The sequence below is a fragment of the Lissotriton helveticus genome, chromosome 7, assembly GCF_964261635.1.
Source record: "Lissotriton helveticus chromosome 7, aLisHel1.1, whole genome shotgun sequence".
Lineage (NCBI taxonomy): Eukaryota > Metazoa > Chordata > Amphibia > Caudata > Salamandridae > Lissotriton > Lissotriton helveticus.
The window spans coordinates 1,712,035,840-1,712,057,270 of NC_136068.1; the positions used below are offsets into that span (position 1 = coordinate 1,712,035,840).

Genomic DNA, 21,431 nt, shown 5'->3' on the forward strand with positions numbered 1-21,431 from the left:
AGCCAAAACAACTCATGTAAGTTCTACCATGGATTCTATCACTTTTGTTTTGTTGCAGGATATAACGTCAGCAGACACTGCTCATCTCATTGGTTTGTGAACCTTTAACGTTCTGGCTGACATTGCTTTGTTCTGCGTCCCACCCCATAACTTTAGGGACAATGCACCAATAGGGGGCCCTTTCATTAGCTCTGAACGCTCCTAATAACATATATAAGCAAGTGCTCCCATGAGCGCCTATTGAATAACTGGCCTCGTTTTTGATGACTGTTTGATCTGTGCTCAGGAATACGTATTCCTTTCCAGAGTGGACTGCTTCACCCATGTTACTTAGATGCAGTGCTTAATTTGAGCCAGTGGTTTCCAGTGCTCAGCTCCAGCACTTAATTGTGAGCACCTGCTAGTAACAGTCCACCACATAAATCAAATCAATGTACATTAAAATGAATAACGCCTGCAGCTCATACTATTATTAAAGCTTTATGTGGCCTGAAATAGTCTGAATCATCACACTTGTAGGAATGCAATGGTTAGTAGTTGTGTTAGTGCCGTAATTGCCAGTGCTGGCTGGGGCAATGGGTGGTGCAGTCTGAAGTTGCCTCCTGAGAAGAGACAGGGCACTTACTTTTTTTTTACAAAGTAAGCACTGCTCAGATGGGCCACAGTCAGTTTGTTTAGGTTCTCCAATTACAGCTTTCCGTAGAGGTCTTGCCATCTCGCCATGTACCTCACTCTCCTTTCAGTCACTTAACGTACCTTCAGCCGGAGAGTACCCTGCAGTCCCCTGAATTGTTTCGTTATGGGTGGAGTTTGGGAAACTGGCACAATTAGATGTATGATGTTACAACAAAACTATTACAACCCATACCTTTACAATGTGGCTTTTATAACGCAACTTCCATTAAAACGCATGCCATTACAACGCAAGCCATTACAACGCATGTTCCATTACAAAATTACTATTCTAAAACCGCCAAGTGCTTATCTCAGGGAATGTGCTGGTCAGTGAGGTATATGCATTGTAATGGTATGCGTTGTAATGGAAGTTGCATTGTAAAAACTGAGTTGTAAAGGTACTGCGTTGTAATGCCTGCAATGTAATGGATGTTTCCCGTCACTCTTGTCTCCTACCCCCACTGTGTGGTGGCAAGTGACCGACAATATCTAAATGTTGGTGGGGGACCCAGCTCATTAATGTACCTTGCTTTGGTTGCTGCTGCATCCTGCCTTCCTGCTCACTCCTTTTTCCTTCCTAGGGCTGTCATTTGCAGCTGCTTCGCCTCCAAATCTATCCTCTAGCCATGGTTGCAGGTCTTGTGGTCTGTGCACCTCGAATCTCACAACTCGTTTCACAAAATCGACTGTTGTTAGAACTTGACGGTTGTCCCCCCTGACTGGTCCTTGTCGCTTTGATTTATAAGTGGAATGTTCTGCATGAAAGTCTGGCTCCAATGCCTCTGTATTGTAGAGGAACAGTTATTTTGGCCACAACGCCTTACCTTTGGTGGAACCACCGCCATCTTCACCTTCATTCCTTTTGTGGGTGTTGGGGCATCATCAAGGGCTCGGTTTGAATGCACAGTTGGGGCATGGATGGCTCCTGCATACATGCATTTCTGGAGGGAGTCTGACCGAGTGGTGCTAGTAAAGCCTTGTGGTGTCTGTCACTCTATAGTCAAGGTACATAAACAGAATTAAACACCAACATACCTTGTAACATTTACCCTTCAGCGGAAGGCCATTGACCCCTCCAAGACTAGGGTGATGTGTTTAATCACCCGGTAGCGATCATCAGCCTGGTATCCCATGGCAAGCGTCCTTAATGGGGACCCAAGAGAACCTAAGATGCTCTGCCAGGAAAGGCTCCCTTGAGTAGGTTGTTACCAAGATTCAAGTTCTGAACATTTGTGAACATCGATTCTCAAGGGACCAGGTCTTCCATCCGCCGAAGGAGCGGCCGGTAATTTATAGCTTGTGCAAATGCCTGATTATGCATCAACATACATAGTGGCTTAATTATAAATCAGGTTCCTGGTTGTCATTTGTTTAATATATAAATATTTCCGTCTAGGTCTATCTGCATATCTTTTTCCTCATCTTGCTGGTATTTGTACGTATTTCTTCGGTTGTGAAAAATACAGTTGTAACTAGTATATTTCCACTTAAGATGCTGAATGTAACTTCGATGGCTGTAGGATTTTAGTCTGCTGAGTAACTATGTACAACATTAGAATGCACCTGCCTGAAAGAAATAGCTCAGTGGTGCCAGCTCTTGTGCGTATCCTTGTCTCTTTTAAGGTTCACTAGAAATGGCATCCTTTTATTTAAACTCTCTGTGCTGTCAATAAACACAACAGTTGGTCTGTCACTCGTGAGTGGCTGCAGTGCACACAACTCTTGGCCTGTCAGTCCTTCGTGGCTGCAATGCACACAACTCTTGGCCTGTCAGCCCTTCGTGGCTGCAATGCACACAACTCTTGGCCTGTCCGTCCTTCGTGGCTGCAGTACACATAACTGCTGGCCTGTCAGTTCTTCGTGGCTGCAATACACAACTCTTGGCCTGTCAGTCCTTCGTGGCTGCAATACACAACTCTGGCCTGTCAGTCCTTCGTGGCTGCAATACACAACTCTTGGCCTGTCAGTCCTTTGTGGCTGCAATGCACACAACTCTTGGCCTGTCCGTCCTTCGTGGCTGCAATACACAACTCTTGGCCTGTCAGTCCTTTGTGGCTGCAATGTGCACATCTGTTAGCCTGTCAGTCTTACATGGCTGCAATGCACACAACTAGTGTCCTCTCAATTGTGAGTGGCTGCAATGAATACAACTGTTGGTCCATCACTCGTGAGTGGCTGCAATGCACACAACTCTTGGCCTATCAGTCCTTCGTGGCTGCAATGTACACAACTGTTGGCCTGTCAGTCTTACATGGCTGCAATGCACACAACTATTGGCCTCTCAATTGTGAGTGGCTGCAATGCACACAACTGTTGGCCCATCAGTCGTGAGTGACTGTATTGCACACAATTGTTGGCCTGTCAGTCGTGAGTGGCTGTATTGCACACATCTGCTGGCCCGTCAGTCGTGAGTGACTGCAGGGCACCCAACTGTTGGCCTGTCAGTCATGAGTGGCTGCAATGCACACAGCAGTTGGCCCGTCAGTCATGAGTGACTGCAGTGACAGACCCGAAGAACCCCCTGCTGATTTCATTTTACATGATATAGACAGTGAAACAGATTTTTGGGTGTATGTAAGTGATCACCAGCAGACAGAAAACTGTGAGGGTTAATCATCGGCCATAAGGACAGCGTGCGAAGTGCTACGGTCTGCGGACCTCGTTTCCAATAGAAGGGTGCACCGCGGTGCTGCAACCAATTTTGATTTGCTGTGCTGCGTCATTCTAAAAGTGCAGGAATGTACCGTATTTACAAGAATACGATGGATACCCCCACTCATCCATGTGCCTGCTTAAAAAGCTGCCTAGCGCCAACACAGGCACCGTTGCGCCATGGTGCAAAGGTGACTGCGTTGCGGGGATGATTGATTTTGTGCAGGAAGGGACACCTTTCTTCTCAAAATCAATCAATAGAGGAGATTTCCTTCTTCTATGTGTGCTGCAAAATGCAGCACACATCGAAAGGGGAAAAAATGAGGAGAAATTAAGTATTATTTCTCCTCATTGGCCCTGCCTAACGCCACCCCTGGGGTGGTGTTATAATCTGATTCATTCCCAGGTTTATGATTGCTCGTAAATCTAGTAATGCTTCAGATTCCACAGATGTTGCTTGGGAACACCCACAGCAACCCCCATGGCACACCCCTTCCACGCAGTGTTCTGTATGAGAGGGGCACATATTTGCAAGGTCATGAAAAGCCAGGCAAAGTGGCTTTGTGCGGGCTTGTAAATATGCTGCGGCACATTGCACCACCGGAGCGTCGAAAGAGAGACGCCCCAGTGATGCAAAAATGCTGCTAGGGGCCTCGTAATTGAGGTCCTGTGTTTATTCCTCTGGGTGAATATCATGAAATATGTTGCAGAGCTTCTGGTGAGTGAGATGAAAGCTTCCAATGCCTTTTATTGACACCTGCATAACGGTAAAGGCGATGCTGAGCTTCTGATAGAGCTGTCCTGGTCGCTCGGTGCACCCTTCAATTAAGGGAGTCCCTTCGGCTACACCAGAGGACGACGGCACAGGATTTCTATCTGCCATCTCTTCGAGGTCCCAAGAGATTAACCAATGCTGAGGTGGGGGAACTGAGCCAAGATCCTGCAGCCAAAGTCTTTCAAGGTGAGGAAGCATCTCCTGGGTCACCCCAGGACCGTGTGATGTACCCCCATGGGAGCCACTGCTCTGAGGAGTCAGAGTTGCTACACTGAGAGTTGTCTGCTCCTTGCCCTCCACTGGTTTGAAACGTGCTTCCGCGTGGTCTTCCTCTAAGGCAGTCAGTTCTGTAGACCCCGCCTCGGGTGCATCTCCCAGTCAGGGCACCGGTGTACAAGGTGTCAGGTATTCTCTTGGGCTCCTAATAATAATAATAATAATAATAAGGCATTTTGTAAAGCGCGTAGCTTCGTCAATAGTCGTGTGCCAGCGTTGAGGTTCCCTGTCCTCCATATCGAGCATAAGAACTGACGAGCCAAGGTAGATGGATCTAAAGAGCCATGTTTTCAATTTCTTTCAGAAAGAGATCTCTGACGTCTCCTGTCTGAGTGAAAGAGGTAGTGAATTTCACAGTTCTGCAGTTAGAAAGCTGAACGAGCATCCTCTGATGTGCGATATTTTTATTCCAGGGATAAGATCTCGCGAGGCATTGGCTGAGCTCAGATCTCTTAGGGGACTCGGCTGAGATGATAGGATGCAGGTACCCAGGACCTTTGCCATTGACAATTCTGTGGCAGTAGCAGAGAGCTGTAAAGGAGGCTCGTTGTTTCAGTGGGAGCCAGTGGAGTGTGGCCAAGGCAGGAGCTGAGGGAAAGCATCTTGGCAAATTCAGAAGTAGGCGTGCTGCCACGTTCAGTACCCGTTCGAGTCGCATGAAATGTGCCTTAGAGATTCCTGGATATAACATGTTGCAATAGTTCAGTCTAGACGTGATGAGAGACTTAACCACAGTTTTTTTTTTCTGGCTGCCTCTGGCAGGTAAGCAAGAATTTTTTTAGGAATTTTGAGATCCCAAAACACTGTCCTGCTTGGCTCCTGGTTTGGTTTTTGAATGACATTTTGGAATCAAACCAGAGGCCACTTTGGGCTCGGGTGTTGGAGGAGGTCCCAAAGTATCAGGCCACCACGCTGTGGACCGGTAGTTTGTGTTTTTTGGGCGGTATCCTGTGCGAGTACTGTGGTTTGCCTGTTCCAGAGCTGCTAATGACAGTAGCACCCTCTGATTCGATAACCAAGTTACTCCCTCTGGTCACTTTGACTCTCCAAGGGTACTGAACTGGGGTCATCAAGGCGTACCCTAGAAGGGGGTTCTAGACAAGGAACCCAAATACACAACTGTAAATAACTCCAACTCCACGCCCTGACAGGGTTATTACCTCAAAAGGAAATGATTCTTTTTATTTTGCTGTGTTGTCAGCATGCATAGCCCTTGCAATCATTGGAGTGTCACCTTAGTTCTTTTTATGTCTGTCCTAGAGAGGGCTTTAGCTGTTTCTCCAGCCTTACGTTTTGTAAACAAATCCCTAAATGCTATGGCCTTCCACTGTTAGTCTTTGTTTCCTCCATTTTGTGGCTGTACATTAAGAAATTGGGTACATAAGATAGTTGATTGCCTCTTTCCATGACCTGTCTTAAGCATAAAGCTCACAATATGAAGAGAGGTGAGTGGGAATGAGATTACGTTTTAAAACGACTTCTCCCATAGCTCTATCACTTGGAGGTGAAGTGGTGCTCTGCTCAGACATGGCACTTTATAGCGTCCTTCTCTGCGCAATGCATGCAACTCGTACTTACGGAGCATCTTAACTCAATGCACTATACTTTACCATCAGAAGAATTGTCATATCCCTCATTCAAATTAAACTGCCAGGTGCAAAGCATCCCTGTCCTCCCCTAGTGCAATCATGAAAAGCTATTGAGTACTCGATCCCGTTGCCACTTTGACACATGTTATGACCTTGGGCAAAAACAACGTTTATTCCCCGCTCATTGACTCCTCAGTCAGCTGGTGGACAGCACAAATGGAGGGATGGGATTGGGGCAGTGGAAGGCGGTCGGGTCAGCTGGCACGCTGACCTGTCCTTGGAATGTTAAGATGTAGCTGTAGTTTCCCTGCACACCCAGCCCTTGGCCGCCCTTTAAGAGTTGGTCACCTGAAGTCCACTGATCTTCTACAGTCATTCCTTGGCCTTTTGTTTGAATCATAGTTTGCGTCGGAGCAGGTTGTAATGTGGTCTCTATTGTTTACATTGTCTATAGGGAACAGGTGGTGGATAACCCCGTTTCCATAACTGGGGGATCAATGGAGGTCATTGAGGAGGACGAGGTCGATGATGAAGATGACGACGATGATGATGATGAAGAAGAGGAGGAGGAAGGTGTCAAGCTGGAGCGGCAGGAGGACAACGTGGCCGACTTCGCGGATGAAACCGACGAATTCCTGGGTGTGGTGGATGACTACTTTGTGGAGCCGGAATCCTACGAATACGGAGTCACTCAGACCACCATCACAACCACCACGCAGACCACGGAGGAAGAGGTCAAAGGTGAGCTGGGCAGAAGGAGGAGAGTGGAGTCTTTCTGCTTGAGGGGAGGTCCGCCGCTGTGGGTGATAGTAGTCAGTGCAGTGATCTGACGAGAGCCATGCCGAGTGATGTGACAGCAGTCACTCTAGGCATGCGTAAAGCCATTTCCCCCATGTGAGGGTAGCCGGGTGTCTGGTTGTGCCAAGCTGGGGCATGAAAGCCTTTCCAAACTGTCTAGCTGTGCTTTTCTGCCTGCTGTCTTTAGGTAACCTGGCGGAGTGATTCTGGGTCACCTGTGTGGGGAGGGTTCTACGCAGTGCTGGGTCTGTGCGATGAGAGATCATGCTGAGTGTGCTGGGGCCAGAGGGAAGCAAGGATCAGTATGAGAGGTTACTATGATGGGGGATTCAGAGGGTGTTGGGTTCTTAGGGAGCCCTGCAGAGGAATGGGGGATCTGAGAGATGGGGGGACGGGGCTGTTGAAATGCTGCAGTATAAGCAGATCCACCCTGAGGGATGTGAGACTGTTGGGGGTTCTAAGCAGTCTGAGAGATCCATGTTAGGTTATTGCAGGAAGGAGGGCAATGCTGCTTTCTGAGGGGAGGTGGGAGGCTACTCTGGGAAAGAATGGAGGCCTCTGCATTGCTGTGGTCTTAAGGGGGATGTACATACAACAAGAGCTGCCCATTCAGTTACTTTGAAGTGTGGGCCTTAAATCTATAAACACACCAAATGCTGCACGTGATATAATTAAAATTAGAATAAATGGTTCAAGATAGTGGGATCTTGAGCTTTTTTTACCTTTGTTTTTTGTAAACACGCTTTAACTGCACGTTTTATTTCACTGTGTAATTCTAGAAGCACTGAGAACTATTGCTTTCACGACAAATTGACGTCTTTCATTTAAAAAGTATATGTTTCCTCGTGGCAGAGTGTGTTTTATTTATTCTTTTTGTGGTGATCTCTTCATCCCACTATCTTGAGTCATTTTTTTTGTCTTTGAATTATACCACTTGGAAGAGGAGGAGGGTTAAGGGGCGTAGCTGATGTCGCTTGCGGGGCGGGGTTGCTTAGGGCGTGGGTCACTCTAGGCCTGTGGCAAAAAATGCTGAGGCCTAAGGGGGGTCGTACAGGGAGATTACAGCAACACTCCAGGTAAATGCAAATAATGTTTTCTGTCAGAAAATTCTCCATCTCAATTCTGTACAGCAAGAAGCACACACCAGCACTGGCAGGTGACCTACAACAGGTTGTAATTACTGTGGAATTGACAAACCGCTCGAAATAGGCCTACATAGGTGCACCACACCATCGTGCAGTCTGCTCAGGCCTGGTCCTAGATTCCTTCTGTTCTTAGGTCCATATGTTTATTTTCCCTTCCTCTAGTTGTATTGACCCACCTGTACGGTGAAAGGTGTTTGACAAAAGGGCGGGAAGCCTTTGATCGATCACCCTTGCGAGTGGTGTGGGGCTGATCATTCATAGTTGGTGCGGACACACTATGCCAATATTAGGGAGGCGAGAGATCCATTTTTGTGGGTTACTCCAGCTTCATAAGCCTGAGGAAGAAGTCTGAGGACTTAAGAGTGAAGCTTGGTGTTGCTGCCGGGCAACCCTTAACCCTGGAATACTTTTCTGCTGCAGGTGTCGGCAGGGGTCGGACGGGTTATGAATGGAGGATACTTCAACCTCCTGATCAGCCCGCAGGTCTCCAGGCTAGCAATGGAGCTCCCTGATCCCATAACAATCTCAGGATCCAAGTATTGACCTCAATCTCCTTCCCAGTCTCAGGGCCATCCTTTTGATGGGCTCTTCATGAGAGACAGGATAATATGGGACTTTGGCGTTTTAGTCTTTATTAAGTTAATAAGTGCAACTTGTACCAGAGAAGTTTAGTTTCTAGGAGCAACATGTGAAATAAGAAGGGTAGAAAGAGAGAGCTTTCAATAATAGCTTAAGAAAGCCCATAGAAGTGGCAATGGGGAAAGAAGACATGCACTTACATATTGCAGACTGCAGGGTGCCGAACAAGACATGCAATTTCCAAGGTGCAAGATAATGTAACAGAACGGGTTAATAGGTATTTGGTGTGGTGTTATTCATTAAAAATGTGTTTTCAGATTGGCTAAATTCTGAGTGTGTCAGGTGGCGTATTTACTTTTGCTCCGCAAACTTCTCTGGACAAAAATTGAAGCTGTAGATTCCTGTTGAATACATAATAACCAAGCGCAACAGTGTAGCAGGCGAAATGTATTTTCCTAATAGATTCTCCTTTTTGAGACGATGTTCCATTTAATTTGAAATGTACTCTGACACGTGGCTTTAAATGAATGACTCCCTAAAAACCAGTCTGGTGCATCAGCTGAAGCGGAAACCTTTGATAACATCTTGCCAATGACTTGGACACCTACAAGCCCATTTAAAGAGCCTGGGCCATTGAATTGCATGTCTGATGCATCACTTTCCATTAGTGCTTCTGGTAATAGCCCGTTTTCAACTGTACGGGTCTTAAAACTGCTCGATACCATCAAGCACAATCAAGACAGCTTTCATCCCCGTCATGGGTCTGTGATGAAGATGACAGTCGCCCTCCAATGGCATCCTCCTGGTAGAAGATGATAAGCAGCTCTGGGCGTTCCTAATTATGCCTCATCTGGCCATACAATGCTCCTCATTGGTCTGGCATCTCACATAAGCGGCAGGTGCTTTGCAATTGATGCTGGATGGATTGCTTCTCTTTATTCCTGTCTGAAAAGTTGAAAAAGGCCTTTGAGCGTTTACAGGATTATATTTAATTACATGAAATATCCAAACTTAACTGTCTTGAGCACACAATGATCCTCAGATTGCACTTAAAATGGTGAGGTCCCAGGATCAGTGTGAGATTCTGCACTCTTAAAGGCACAAATAGAAGCCTGGGTGAGCTGTATCCGGCTGGGGGTGAACAGACGCGAGACACGGATCATCTTCTTATAAGGAAAGGTCTCCATCCACCAGTTCCACTGTATTTTAGTTTCATAGTGGTACTTATACAGGCCTTTTACTTGAATTATGCACATTTTCTGACTCTAAATGTGACCGTAGACCAAGACCTTTGTTCCATCTCCCCAGAGATGATGATGGGTTCAATCAAAGAACTCCTCAGGGCGTGGTGAAGTATCAAAGAAAGGTTATAGTGTGGGGTGCACAGAAGGCCAGGGACCAATGCTTGAAACATTGCCATTAGGAATGGAGCTGACACCTGCCTGAATTCTGACGTCTGTCCTGCTATAAAGGTGGTTGGTGACCTGCTTGTAAATTTGTGTCCTCACAGTCACGCCAACGCCACGGCCAACAGATGGAGTGGATGTTTACTTTGAGATGCCGGGGGATGGTACAGAACACGCCAACTTCCTGCGAGCAAAGATGGACTTGGAAGAGCGCAGAATGAAGCAAATTAATGAGGTAGGAACCTTGTCTTTTTCTGCTTTTCCACTTCAAATGTGCAACTTACATGACTTTTTTTCACATCTGGTTTTCTCTCTTGTCTCTGCATATCTGATTAGCACATAATCTTTACAAGCTAATATTGTCACAATAATGTTAATCCTTGAGGTGAGCACCTCTCGTCCTTAGCATGAGTAACAAAGATACAGAATAATGAAAACACCTAAGCGCAATTCTCATGGATTAAAATGTGTGATAGTGGCCTCTAAACCCTCTATTGTATATTCTGACCAGTGATTCAGCTGAACTCGGAACAGGCAGAATTTGATAACTTCTTTTGCCGAAAAATAACAGGTCTTTTTTTTTTTATATCAACAGGTTTGTGGAGTTATTTATTTTTTTATGTTGTAAAAACATTTACTGTGTGTTCTATCAGACCATTCTGGTGGCCCGATACCTAGAAGAAGTTTGTCATCCTAAACTAATGCTGCATATGGAATCTGCGCCTTCTCACAGCTTATTTTTGAATATATGTTTACTGTTGTATTCAGACATAAAAATATGTTGTATTTCGGGAGGAACCATCACATCACTTGCATATATTTAGTCCTTAGGGTCAACGTCAAATTGATTAAACTACTATTTATCTTCAACTACCAAAGCAGTGCTTCCCTGCCTTGTGGCCAGGTTTGCTCTGTAATACCATTTACATAATTATATATTATGTAAATGCTTCCTCCCAAAATGGGTCAGACATTTTAGTACAGATCTCTCTGTCCTTGTGGTTCGAACATGCTAGTGATTTCAGCTGTATTTTAATCAATCAAACAATCAATTATGACTTATACAGCGGGGCTAATCACCCGTGAGGGTATCCAGGTGCTAAGGATCTTGCTACAGAGGCTCAGTCGAACAGCCAGGTCTTGAGTCCTTGAAACCACTAGAAAGAGCAGTATTGGCAGAAGAACAGCCGCGCAGGTGTTATTGCACGTTGTCAACAAGTAAAGCACTCAACCTCTCAATGGCCTGGCTGCTCCAAGACCATACATAATAAACAAAATAAACAAATCCTGAACAGAAATGGAGTGCTCAAGGAGTACCCAAAAAATCTTTGGGTAGAAAGTTCAAGAAGTTCATGTTAAAGCATTTTGTTGAGAATCTTATTCCGTGTAAAATACAGTCCTTCAAAGATCCAATAACATAGTAGCCATAAAATTGTGTTTCCATCCAAAGTTTTCTTTTATTGAATCATTTCAGTAATACTATATCAGCCCAGCCAACGTGTTTCGTCCCCAAAATAGGACTTCATCACGGTTTTATTCAGTTCATCCGATGAATCATCATCAAAAGTATATATCAGTATGTGGTCAAGTTTCCTGTTCCTCATAGGGTCCTGTGCATATTGCAAAGACAGACACTAAATCTTCTCACATGAAACCCTCTCATCTTGAGTCGTTTCCTAAATTCCAGTAGTGAGGGTGAGGTCTGAAGTGAAGAGGGAGGTCTTTCCAGGACTTGGTCACTAGGTAGAGGAAGAAACCGCCTCTACTACAGCTACCACATATGTGAGGGGTCTGAGCAAAGAAAGTGAAGGGAGGTCGAACTAAGTTGTCTGGATGGTTGGTGGAAGTTTAGGCAGAGGTTGATGTATGCTGGTCCTTTGTTGTGCATGGCTGTGTATTTTTGGGTCAGCATCTTGAAGTGTCATCTTAGGAAACTCAGTGAAGTGCGAGGGCAGGGCTAGTGTGTCACTGCTGCCAATGATTGGCAGCAGTGAGGAGTGGCTACTTAAGTTTGCATTGCCCGTGTTGGTTTGGCCTGCTACCGAGCTACAGGCAAACCGACATACGCATTTCAAAAATCTCCAACCCAACTGTCTTGGACAGCTGATTGGAGAGCATGCACAGGCCTACAGTGCCTTTTGGAGTATGGAGCCAGCCCAGAACAGCTTTAGAACAAGGTCTTGATTGGATGAGAGAGTTGGCTGTGGGCTTTGCGCTCAGAGGACGTGCTGCAGAACAACAAGGACGTACTGCAGAACATAGAGTGGCAGTGTCTAGTGATTGTTTATTTAATGTCTATATTTATGTTAATGTGTGTACTGTGTTTTTGTTGTATATTATGTGTGTGTTATGTGTATACGTATATATGTGTGTATATTTTATGTGCATATTTTTTACGCCCCTAATGTGATTTGCTAACAACCTCAATCGTCCACATCCAGCTTCGGAGCACCCACACTACTAGGAGCACTAACACTGCAGCACTGAGCACCCACATCTAAGTTCAGAGCACCCATACCACTGGGTGTACCTTGCTCTGGCTTACCAGTCAGCCTTCTGGTAACATGAATTTTGGATTTCTGGCAGTTGTGGAGTCAATGGAGATATACACATGTATCCAAAAAAAGAACTGGATGAAATATACAACTTTGGTCTTCACCAAGTTACAGAGTTTGTGCACATCATTCAAAGTTTTGCATGGTAATTTTGAAAGAATTTCTATAAAAACGTAAGTTTTGCTGTGTTTTAGTCAACCAAAAACCAACTTTTTTATGGTGGGGAGGGTTGCCCTTTCTGCTGTTATTGATTTTCTTTTAAAAGCTTGTGAATTCAAAAAGTTCAAAAATGTAAGCTTTTAAAACGCACTATTTGGCTACTTTATAAAATATTTTCTGAGGAGGGGGGTGGAAATCTCCCCCAAATTCCCACTGGACAATTACCGCTCACTCACTTTACTGCTGTGTGCGGTGTGTACTGGATATTTCACTCCCAGGCTAACCAGTCACCATTATTCACAGCTGCCCCTTGTGTTACCCACTTTTCAGGACCATTCCACCCCTCGTGACTCAAAAACCTGCCTCCGTCACTGCTTTGCACACGTGGGTCCAAATCCCATCTTCATTATCAGTGTTAAGTTTATGACCATCATGGCAGAAAGAAGTTTAGACAACAGTTGCAACCAGGCTGACGCGCATTTAACGCCACATCAAGGAGCGGTGTCGGCACCTGAGCAGGCAACCCCTTACTCAACCTTTAAAAACTCTCTCTAGTGAACTCAACAACACAACATTCCCCATACTACACTCTCTCAACACCCCCAAGTAGAACACAAAGAGCAAAGAAAGCAAATCATAAAAAGTAGTGTACATTCCCAGAATCGGGCATAGTGCTCAAACTGAGGGTGTGGCCTTTGAACAGATCTGGTGGAACAGTCTAAAAATTACCAATAGTGTTTTCCCTGTGTACCAGGCATGGACTGCTACTTTCACATCAAGCATGCTATCATATTTGTCTTTGGGTCTGGTTCGTGCTATAAAAAACCAGAAATGTAACAAACACATAATCCCTTGTTTCACGGTTTGTGGGCAGTGGCGGAGGGGTGTTAGGCCTCAGTCCACCCTCGTGGTACACGTCTTGCTCTGCATGTTTGCGGGAACAGCTCATTAGTGTTCAGCCCAAGTGCGTAATTAACTTTTCTCACTCCCCCCCGCCCCCCTCCCAAACCCCCAGCTTCTACCCAGGGGGCAGTGAGCTCACGACCAGCTGCTGCGCCTCTGGCAGCGGCTTGCAGCAGGTCCTGCAGCGCCACCTGTCGGCAGTCTCTGACCCGGAAGTGCTGTGGACGGAGGCGCTATACCAGAGGTCTTCAATCTGTGGGGCGTGACCCCCAGGGGGGGCCTAGAGTCATGGGAAGGGGGTTGCACATTTCCAGGCCTCACTTCTGCCTGGAATCCAAAATGTGCTTTTCCTTTTGGAAAAAGACAACCGTGCGTAAAATGCTTCTGCTGAAGTTAATTGAGTCTCCTGTGCTGTGAAAGAAAGAGGCCGGGCAGACAGGTAAAACAGTCCTTCACACAAGGGGGCCTGCTTGGCTGAATGAGATGCAAATGCAGCTATGAGTTAATCTGCAAATGTAAAGGGTGCTTGGGAGCGGTAATCACTCCAAGCATTGTGATTGCAAAGATTTGTTGTTTTTTTCCAGTGGTAGTAGGAAGAGTTAATACCTGGCTGTGAAGTCGTGCTTTTAATTGCAAATGCATTTACACATCGTGTAGTACCCCTGTGTAGGGATGAAGGGACAGTTATGCAAAAAAATAAATTGCATCACTTTTGTACTGGTATTACCTAAATCTACATTTTGGAAGCTGCATTTTATCCTAAATATTAGAAAATAATGACTTGTGCATTCACAGTGCTTTCTGTCACAGGCCCTGACCTTGTAGCACAAAAAATACACAAGTCACTATTCTCCACTGCACCAACTAAATGTAAATTCTGTTGCTCTCTGGTTACAGACACAGACCTCTGCAGTGCATTAAATAGAGGTTTCATAATGTACTACAGTGCATTTCCCAGTGAGTAACATCTTTTTAAAATGTATTTTTCATTTAAGCTACCCATTATTTTATATGTAGCTGCCTAATTGGGAAAGGTCTACAAAATGAACAAAATATTTTGGGGCTTATTTATGAGACGCTTGTGCCGCTTCAGTTTTTTTAAACCCTCGGCAGGGCAAGCGCCTCAAATATATCCATGTGGCGGCACAAAGTCATCCAGGGTGGCTTTGCATGGCCTCATAGAGATGGAGTAAGGCTAAGCAGTGCAAGTAGCTGTGTTGCCTTACTCTGTGTCAAGTAGGCATTCCATGGGCATTGCGGTGGGTGTTCCCACGGAACGCCCATGGATTTTGACGCTGCCCAAGATCTACAAAACCATGTAACCTGGGGCAGCGCCAACACCTTACGCCTCCCCACTGCAGGCATAACTGGGAGAAATGTTCTCATTTCTCCTCATTTCCACTTTCCAGGTGTGCTGCATTCTATGGCACACACAGAAAGAGGAAACACCCCACTCAGGATTATTTTTGAGCAGGAAGGCGCCCCTTCCTGCACAAAAACTATCGTACCTATGTTGGCGCTAGGCAACAATTTGTGCGCCAACGCAGGGGGAAAGGACAGGAATGTACCATATGCCGCATTCCTGCCCTTTCACATTGACCTAGGGCAGTGCAGCCAGAACACTGGCGGCACTGCCCTATGCCAATTCCTCATAAATGAGGCTCTTTGTTTTTAGCCACACCTTTGACTACGCTCCCACGATCACTGACCTTTGCTTTGCTAAACACTGTTTAATTTATTTCCCCACTGTAAAAATGATTTGCTGTGGGAATTGGGGGCACTTATGGTTGTCGATAGTTGGCAATGATGAGGAGTACCAAGTTCTAGAACTTTTTGTTAGGAGGGGGTCCTTACGCCGAAAAGATTTTGACAGTGGGGTCTCGGCATCAAACAGTTTGAAGACCTCTGCCCTATACACAACCGAGCAGGGGACGACTGACCGTTGTTTCTAATGATTACAGCCATTTCTGTACCCCAGAGACTGACCGTGCCTAGGGCTTGGGTCCTATGGACAGCCCATGACAGAACGGGGGTGGGGAGGGGTGTTTAAACCCTCTTTGTTATCCTTAGGCAGAGGAAAGACTAAGTAAGCGAAAATAGCACCTTGGGTTTGAAAAAGAAAAAAAAACCTGAACTGATTGATATGTGATTAAATGTATTGCAAGGGCCAAAAAGGGGAGGGGGCAGACCGTGATCTTTGGTCTTTCTTTGGCAGAAAAATGCTGTTTAATTGTTGCAGGGACGTAGATTGTTGTTGTTTCTGTCACATGCAGAGTGAGGTCACTCTACTTGGATTAGTTTGTTGTATTGGTGAGATACAGCGGAGAGTGTATGTAGCACTGCAACGTTTGTTATAGATTCTCATTCTGTACACTCTTCTGCCATCTAGTGTTTAACTTGAAATATTACAGTTTATTTGTTTCAAGCCCAATGGATTTCACCCTACCAAATTTATTTTATTTTATTTATTTTGAGAGTTTTATATAGCGCGAACAAGATCTTTGCAGATAACAGAGCGCTTTACAAAGGCAGGTGGAGGGCAGGGGAACAAGGGGGCATAGTGGGGAGGTAGCTCAACATGATCATGTACATAGCACCAATACAGTATATAACATAGTACCAATATAACGTATAGTACAGGTATGAGGTAGCAGGCATAGTTGGAGCGTAAGTCATCACCAGGTTCATGTACATAGCACCAGTATAGTATATAACATAGTACCCATATAACGTATAGTACAGGTATGAGGTAGCGGGCATAGTTGGAGCGTAAGTCATCAACAGGTTCATGTACATAGCACCAATATAGTATATAACATAGTACTCATATAACGTATAGCACCAATATAGTATATAACATAGTACTCATGTAACGTATAGTACAGGTACGAGGTAGCAGGCAAAATTGGAGCGTCGGCCATCCACTCGCTGTAAATAAACACGTGCATAGGAATATATAGGCAGTATCATAGCGCCAGACTGGTAATACTGTTCTTAATGTAAAACACGCGAAATTGTTCAAGTGTATTTAGCCATAAGGATACTTTTAACTTCTTTCTTAAAAAGAAGGGAGGAAGAGATGAGTCTTGTTTCAGGAGGAAGTGCGTTCCAGATCCTGGACGCCATACCAGAGAAGGAGCGTTTGTAGGTTTTTTCCTTCCGGAATCTTCGCGGTTTCAGCAGAAGATTGTTCGTGCTCCTGGTGGTTCTGGACCCACCTGAGATTGTCAACTTATGAGTGAGGTAGCTGGGTGATTTCAAGTGTATAGCCTTGTGCGTCATGCAGGCAATTTTCAGCTGAATTCTGGCTTCCAGAGGCAGCCAGTTCAAGGCTTTGAAGTCAGGAGAGATATGCGAATGCTTTTTTGATCCAGTGATGAGTCTTGCTGCCGCATTTAGTGACGCTCTTAGGGGTGCAGTTGTCGTTAGGGGGAGGCCGCAGAGGGGCCACGCTGCCATAGTCTATGCGAGGGATGACTAGAGCTTGTACTGCTGTTTGGAAGTCTTTTGCTGGGAGGAAGGGTTTCAGTTTTCTCAAGGTGTTTATTTGGAAGTTCGCCCCCTTAGTAGCCTTGCTGATATGCTGCTGCATGCTGAGGTTTGTGTCTAGTGTTATGCCTAGGGATTTAGCTGAGTCCACGATGGTCGGTTGGACATTGAGTGCTGTTAGGTGCTTAAGCCATGTTTGAGCGGAAGATATTTTCGTGGGAGGTGAGATTAGGAGGAACTCCGTCTTCATAGCATTGAGTTTGAGGTGGTTGTCAGCCAACCAAGATTGGGTGCTTCTGATCGTTGAATTCAGACTCAGGATGTCTTTGGGGGATTGTAACTTGAGATATATTTGAGTGTCATCGGCGTACATGTGAAAGTGTACATTGGATGCTTGTAACAGAGTGGTGAGAGGTTCCATAACTAGGTTGAACAAAGTAGGGGATAAGCATGATCCTTGAGGGACGCCTAACGATACCGGTACTGGGGAAGACATTAGGTTTTTGCTCTTGAATGTTTGAGACCTGTTGTGAAGAAAGGAAGTGAACCAGCGAAGCACAGTCCCAGATAGGCCCATTCTTGATTTTAGGAGTTCGAGTAAGCTCTCATGTTTCACTGTGTCGAATGCCGAGGAGAGATCAAGAAGGATGAGGAGGCAGGTATTGTTTTGATCTAACATTTGGATGGCGTCGTCGATAATGTGAGTCATAGCGGTTTCAGTACTGTGCCCAGCTCTGAAGCCTGATTGGTGTGGGTTGAGGAGATCAAACTGTTCTATGTGTTTTGTCATTTGCAGTTGGACGCATTTTTCTAGCAGCTTGGCGAGAGTGGGAATGTTGGTAATCGGACGGTAGTTGTTTAGATCGGTGGGGTCGGCTGTTGGTTTCTTCAGTAAAGGTGTAACTTGACCAACTTTGAGGGAGTCCGGGATGGTTCCTTGTTGTAGCGAACTATTGATAATTTTAGTCCAGAGTGGGAGTAGCAGAGGGATGAAGTCTTTTACGGCGTTAGCAGGAAGAGGGTCAGTGAGGTGATTGGATGGTTTTAGAGTGCTGAGTATTCTGCCAATTTCTCCTTCAGAGTAGGTGTCAAAGGATGACCATGTCGCATTGTTTTTTAGTTCAATGGGTGTTATGCAGTTGGGTATTGAGTACAGGCTTGCGTCATTGCGGAGGTCTCTCTTTATATTGTCAGTTTTATTGTTGAAGAAAGCTGCGAAATCTTCACAAGAAGGGGTAGTGCTGATAATGTCGACAGCTGGGGGTTGTTCCTTAGATTGAGATCGAATTAGTTCGAACAGTTTACTTGGACGGTTTTTAGCTTGGTCTAGCTGGATTCTGAAGAACTCTGACTTTGAGCGTTTTATTTTCCTGAAGTATGCATTTCTCTTTTTCCTAAGAGTTTTGAGATGCAATGTCGAGGGAATTGATCTCCAGGTACGCTCTGCTGATCGCATAGCCCGTCTCTCTTCATTGAGACTCCCGTTGTACCAGGGGTTGGATTTCTTCGTGGAAACTCTTTTCAATTGCATTGGAGCGGCCTCATTGATTATTGTGGCCATGGAGTTGAAATAGTGGTCAGTTAGGACCAGCACATCAGAGGTGTCGGTAGGGGGGAGTAGGAGATTGCAGCTGTTGGGGGTAGAGAGTTTGGATTGAGTTTCCTCATGTCTCTTTTCCAGACTTTGGGCATGGCGTATTGCACCGGGATGAGTTTTACCTTTTCCTTGATGATGAATGTTATAATATGGTGGTCTGACCAGTCACAAGGTTGTATTGAGTCGAGTTGAGTGGTGCCTTCTTTGGAAATGCCCAGGTCGAGAGTCGAGCCTTTGTCATGTGTCGGAGTGTTGCAAATTTGAGTGAGGTCAGATGCGGTAAGGAAACTTTTGAGGCTGTTAACTACTGCGTCACTGCCATCATTCCAATGGAGATTGTAGTCACCAAGGTAAATTTGTGTGTGTAGCCGTCCTGCGTTGATTAATATTGTGTCCATGAGTTGTTGGGAGAAGACGAGGTTGTCCCCCGGGGGGTGGTACATGATGTGTAACGAGCATACAGGTTTATTCTCACTGGTGACATCAAGGCAGAAGTATTCACAGGAGGTAAGAGAAGGGGCGGTGACTTTATTAATAGAGAGGTTGCTCTTGTAAATGCAGGCGATTCCGCCACCTGTCTTGTTGGGCCTGTCAAGTCTAGTGATGTAGTAGTTGGGGGGGACTAGGATGTCCATGATAGGACTGGAGGATTCAGTTAACCATGTTTCAGTTAGTATGGCCAGGTCAAGGTTCCTAGACCGGATGAGGTCAGCGACCTCCATCGAGTGTTTTTGGGCCGACCTACAGTTGAGAAGTGTGCATTTGAGACTGGGGGTGCAGGGGGAGGTGGAGGGTTCCGTAGTGAGAGGGACTTTGGTGAGGTTGTTGGGAACAGAGCCTCTGTTGCTATACGTGGGGTGCCTACTGGGGTTGGAGAGAATCGTAGAAATGGACATGTGCGTGGTGGCTAAGCTCTTTTGGGTTGCCGGGACATATGTGCTGAGTAGGGTTTGTATGTCGCGGTCCGAGAGAGTCTTGATAGCGCGCTGGGGGCGGTTGGCGGTATTGCGAGAGGGGATAGATGTCCAATGTGAGGGGTGGTTCGGAAGTGTCTTGATAGTGCGCTTAGGCCTGTTGGAGGTATTGCGAGAGGGGATAGAAATCCCATGTAAGGGGTGCCTAAGATGTGGGGGGGTGTTGTACATTCGTTGACATGTGGTCGTGCGGGAGGGGTGCGGGAGGAGTAATTCTTTGAGCGAGTGAAGCTCTTCTTTCACTTGGAGGAGGGCGGTCATAATTATATCCAGCGTGACGTTGGGAGTGGGGTTAGAGTTATTGGCAGGGTAATCAGCGACAGGCGGGGTGAGGCAGATGCGGGACGAGTGGAGACTGGTCGTTGTGGGGGGGCAAGTGTAGTGCTGGGGGGTGAGAGTGGGGGGACAGATGTTGAGGGGGGAGTGGGTACCAGGAGTGGAGGGAGGGCTAAGGGTGGGAGGGAGTGGACTGTTGAGGGAAGGGTGGAGACTTGGAGTGGCGGGAGGGGATATGTTAAGGGTGGGGTGTATGTCTGGCCTGGGCAAATAAACAGAGAGCCAAACTCAGCCTCAGATTAAAGCAAAGAGAGTCCTGGGGATAGGTAGTTCAGTGCTCGTTCAAATATTTAAAACGGCACTGAACGTGACACAAGAAGAGGGAATAAAGATCAAATTATATTTTAGACACAGGTGTTATTTTAAGCATGCGATTAAGTTGAACAGCTACACTTAAAATTTGACCCGCATGGGAAAACTCTCGGGTCCAGTCGTGCTCAGTCAAGCCCTGGAAATAGACGTCAACTCCGGGAAGATGCTCAGTGTTCTGCAAAGAGTGACTTCCTTTTCATCACTGAAGGCGGACTGAAGCATCCAATGCAAATAGATTTTATTTAAGGATCGGAGATATTATCATTCTTCATTAATTTTTGTACTCCTATTCACCAGAATTACAGAAATGCTATTAAAGAAGTTGGGTGAATAGTGCATACGATTTCTTAAGGTGTAGACTCTTGTAATCATTTGATTCTGAGTGTTCAGTTTATAATACATGTTTAGAATCGTTAGCTTGAATAACACAGTACACTACCAGTAGACCCTAGGGCGCAGATTTACTAAAAAGTCACTTAACACAGCTTGACAACTTGCTGCACTGTGTTGTGGGACAGTAAGAGAGCAGGAATGCACTAAATCTACTGCGTGCAGCCTAGCACCAACACAGGCGTTCCTGCGCCTAGGTGCAAGGGTGCCTGCGTAACAGCCTGGATTGCTTTTTGTGCAGGAAGGGTCACTTTCCTTAACAATAGCAATCCTTTGAGGCAGAATGCAGCATATGTAGAAAGAGGAAAAATTAGGAGAAATAAATGTATTTCTCTTTTTTACGGCTCACCTGGGACGGCGTAGCATTTTGACCCATTCCCAGGTTTAGTAGTCTTCTAAATCTGGGAAGGTGCCAGAATCGATGGGTGGATGCACGGGGACACCAAAGCTCCACCCATGGAACGCTTACCTAGGGCAGAGTAATGCAAGGCAGCGACTTGTGCTCCTTTGCGTTACTCCAGATGTACTAAGCCATGTAGAGCAGCACATGGTGGCTTTGCATGTCTTGGTAAATCTCACTGAAGCCCTTGCATTGTCTCGCGTGACGCAATGGTAGAGAAGTGTGGCTCAATGGTTAGAGCGGCAGACCCTGATGCAGTAGTCTGGCCGGGACCAGGGTTCAATTCCCGCCTCGGCGGGTCTCGGGCTCAATTTCCTCGGACCTGATAATTCTCGCCTCGGTGCCTATTCTAATCATGAGTCCCACTCTGCACCTCTAGGCAATAGCTTGCTTAATCTCTACAACGGCCCCAACAATGCTG

The 21,431-nt window shown here is 45.9% G+C and overlaps 1 protein-coding gene across 2 annotated transcripts in view; it reads left to right on the forward strand.

The window, feature by feature from the left end:
• The window catches only part of APLP1 (amyloid beta precursor like protein 1), a 246,138-nt gene that overhangs the window by 173,929 nt on the left and 50,778 nt on the right, over positions 1-21,431 (forward strand). For both annotated transcript variants that reach the window (XM_078655396.1, XM_078655397.1), the window contains exons 6-7: positions 6,422-6,708; positions 10,000-10,130. In XM_078655396.1, coding sequence (XP_078511522.1) covers positions 6,422-6,708; positions 10,000-10,130 — 418 coding nt within the window. The remainder of the gene's footprint in view (positions 1-6,421; positions 6,709-9,999; positions 10,131-21,431) is intronic.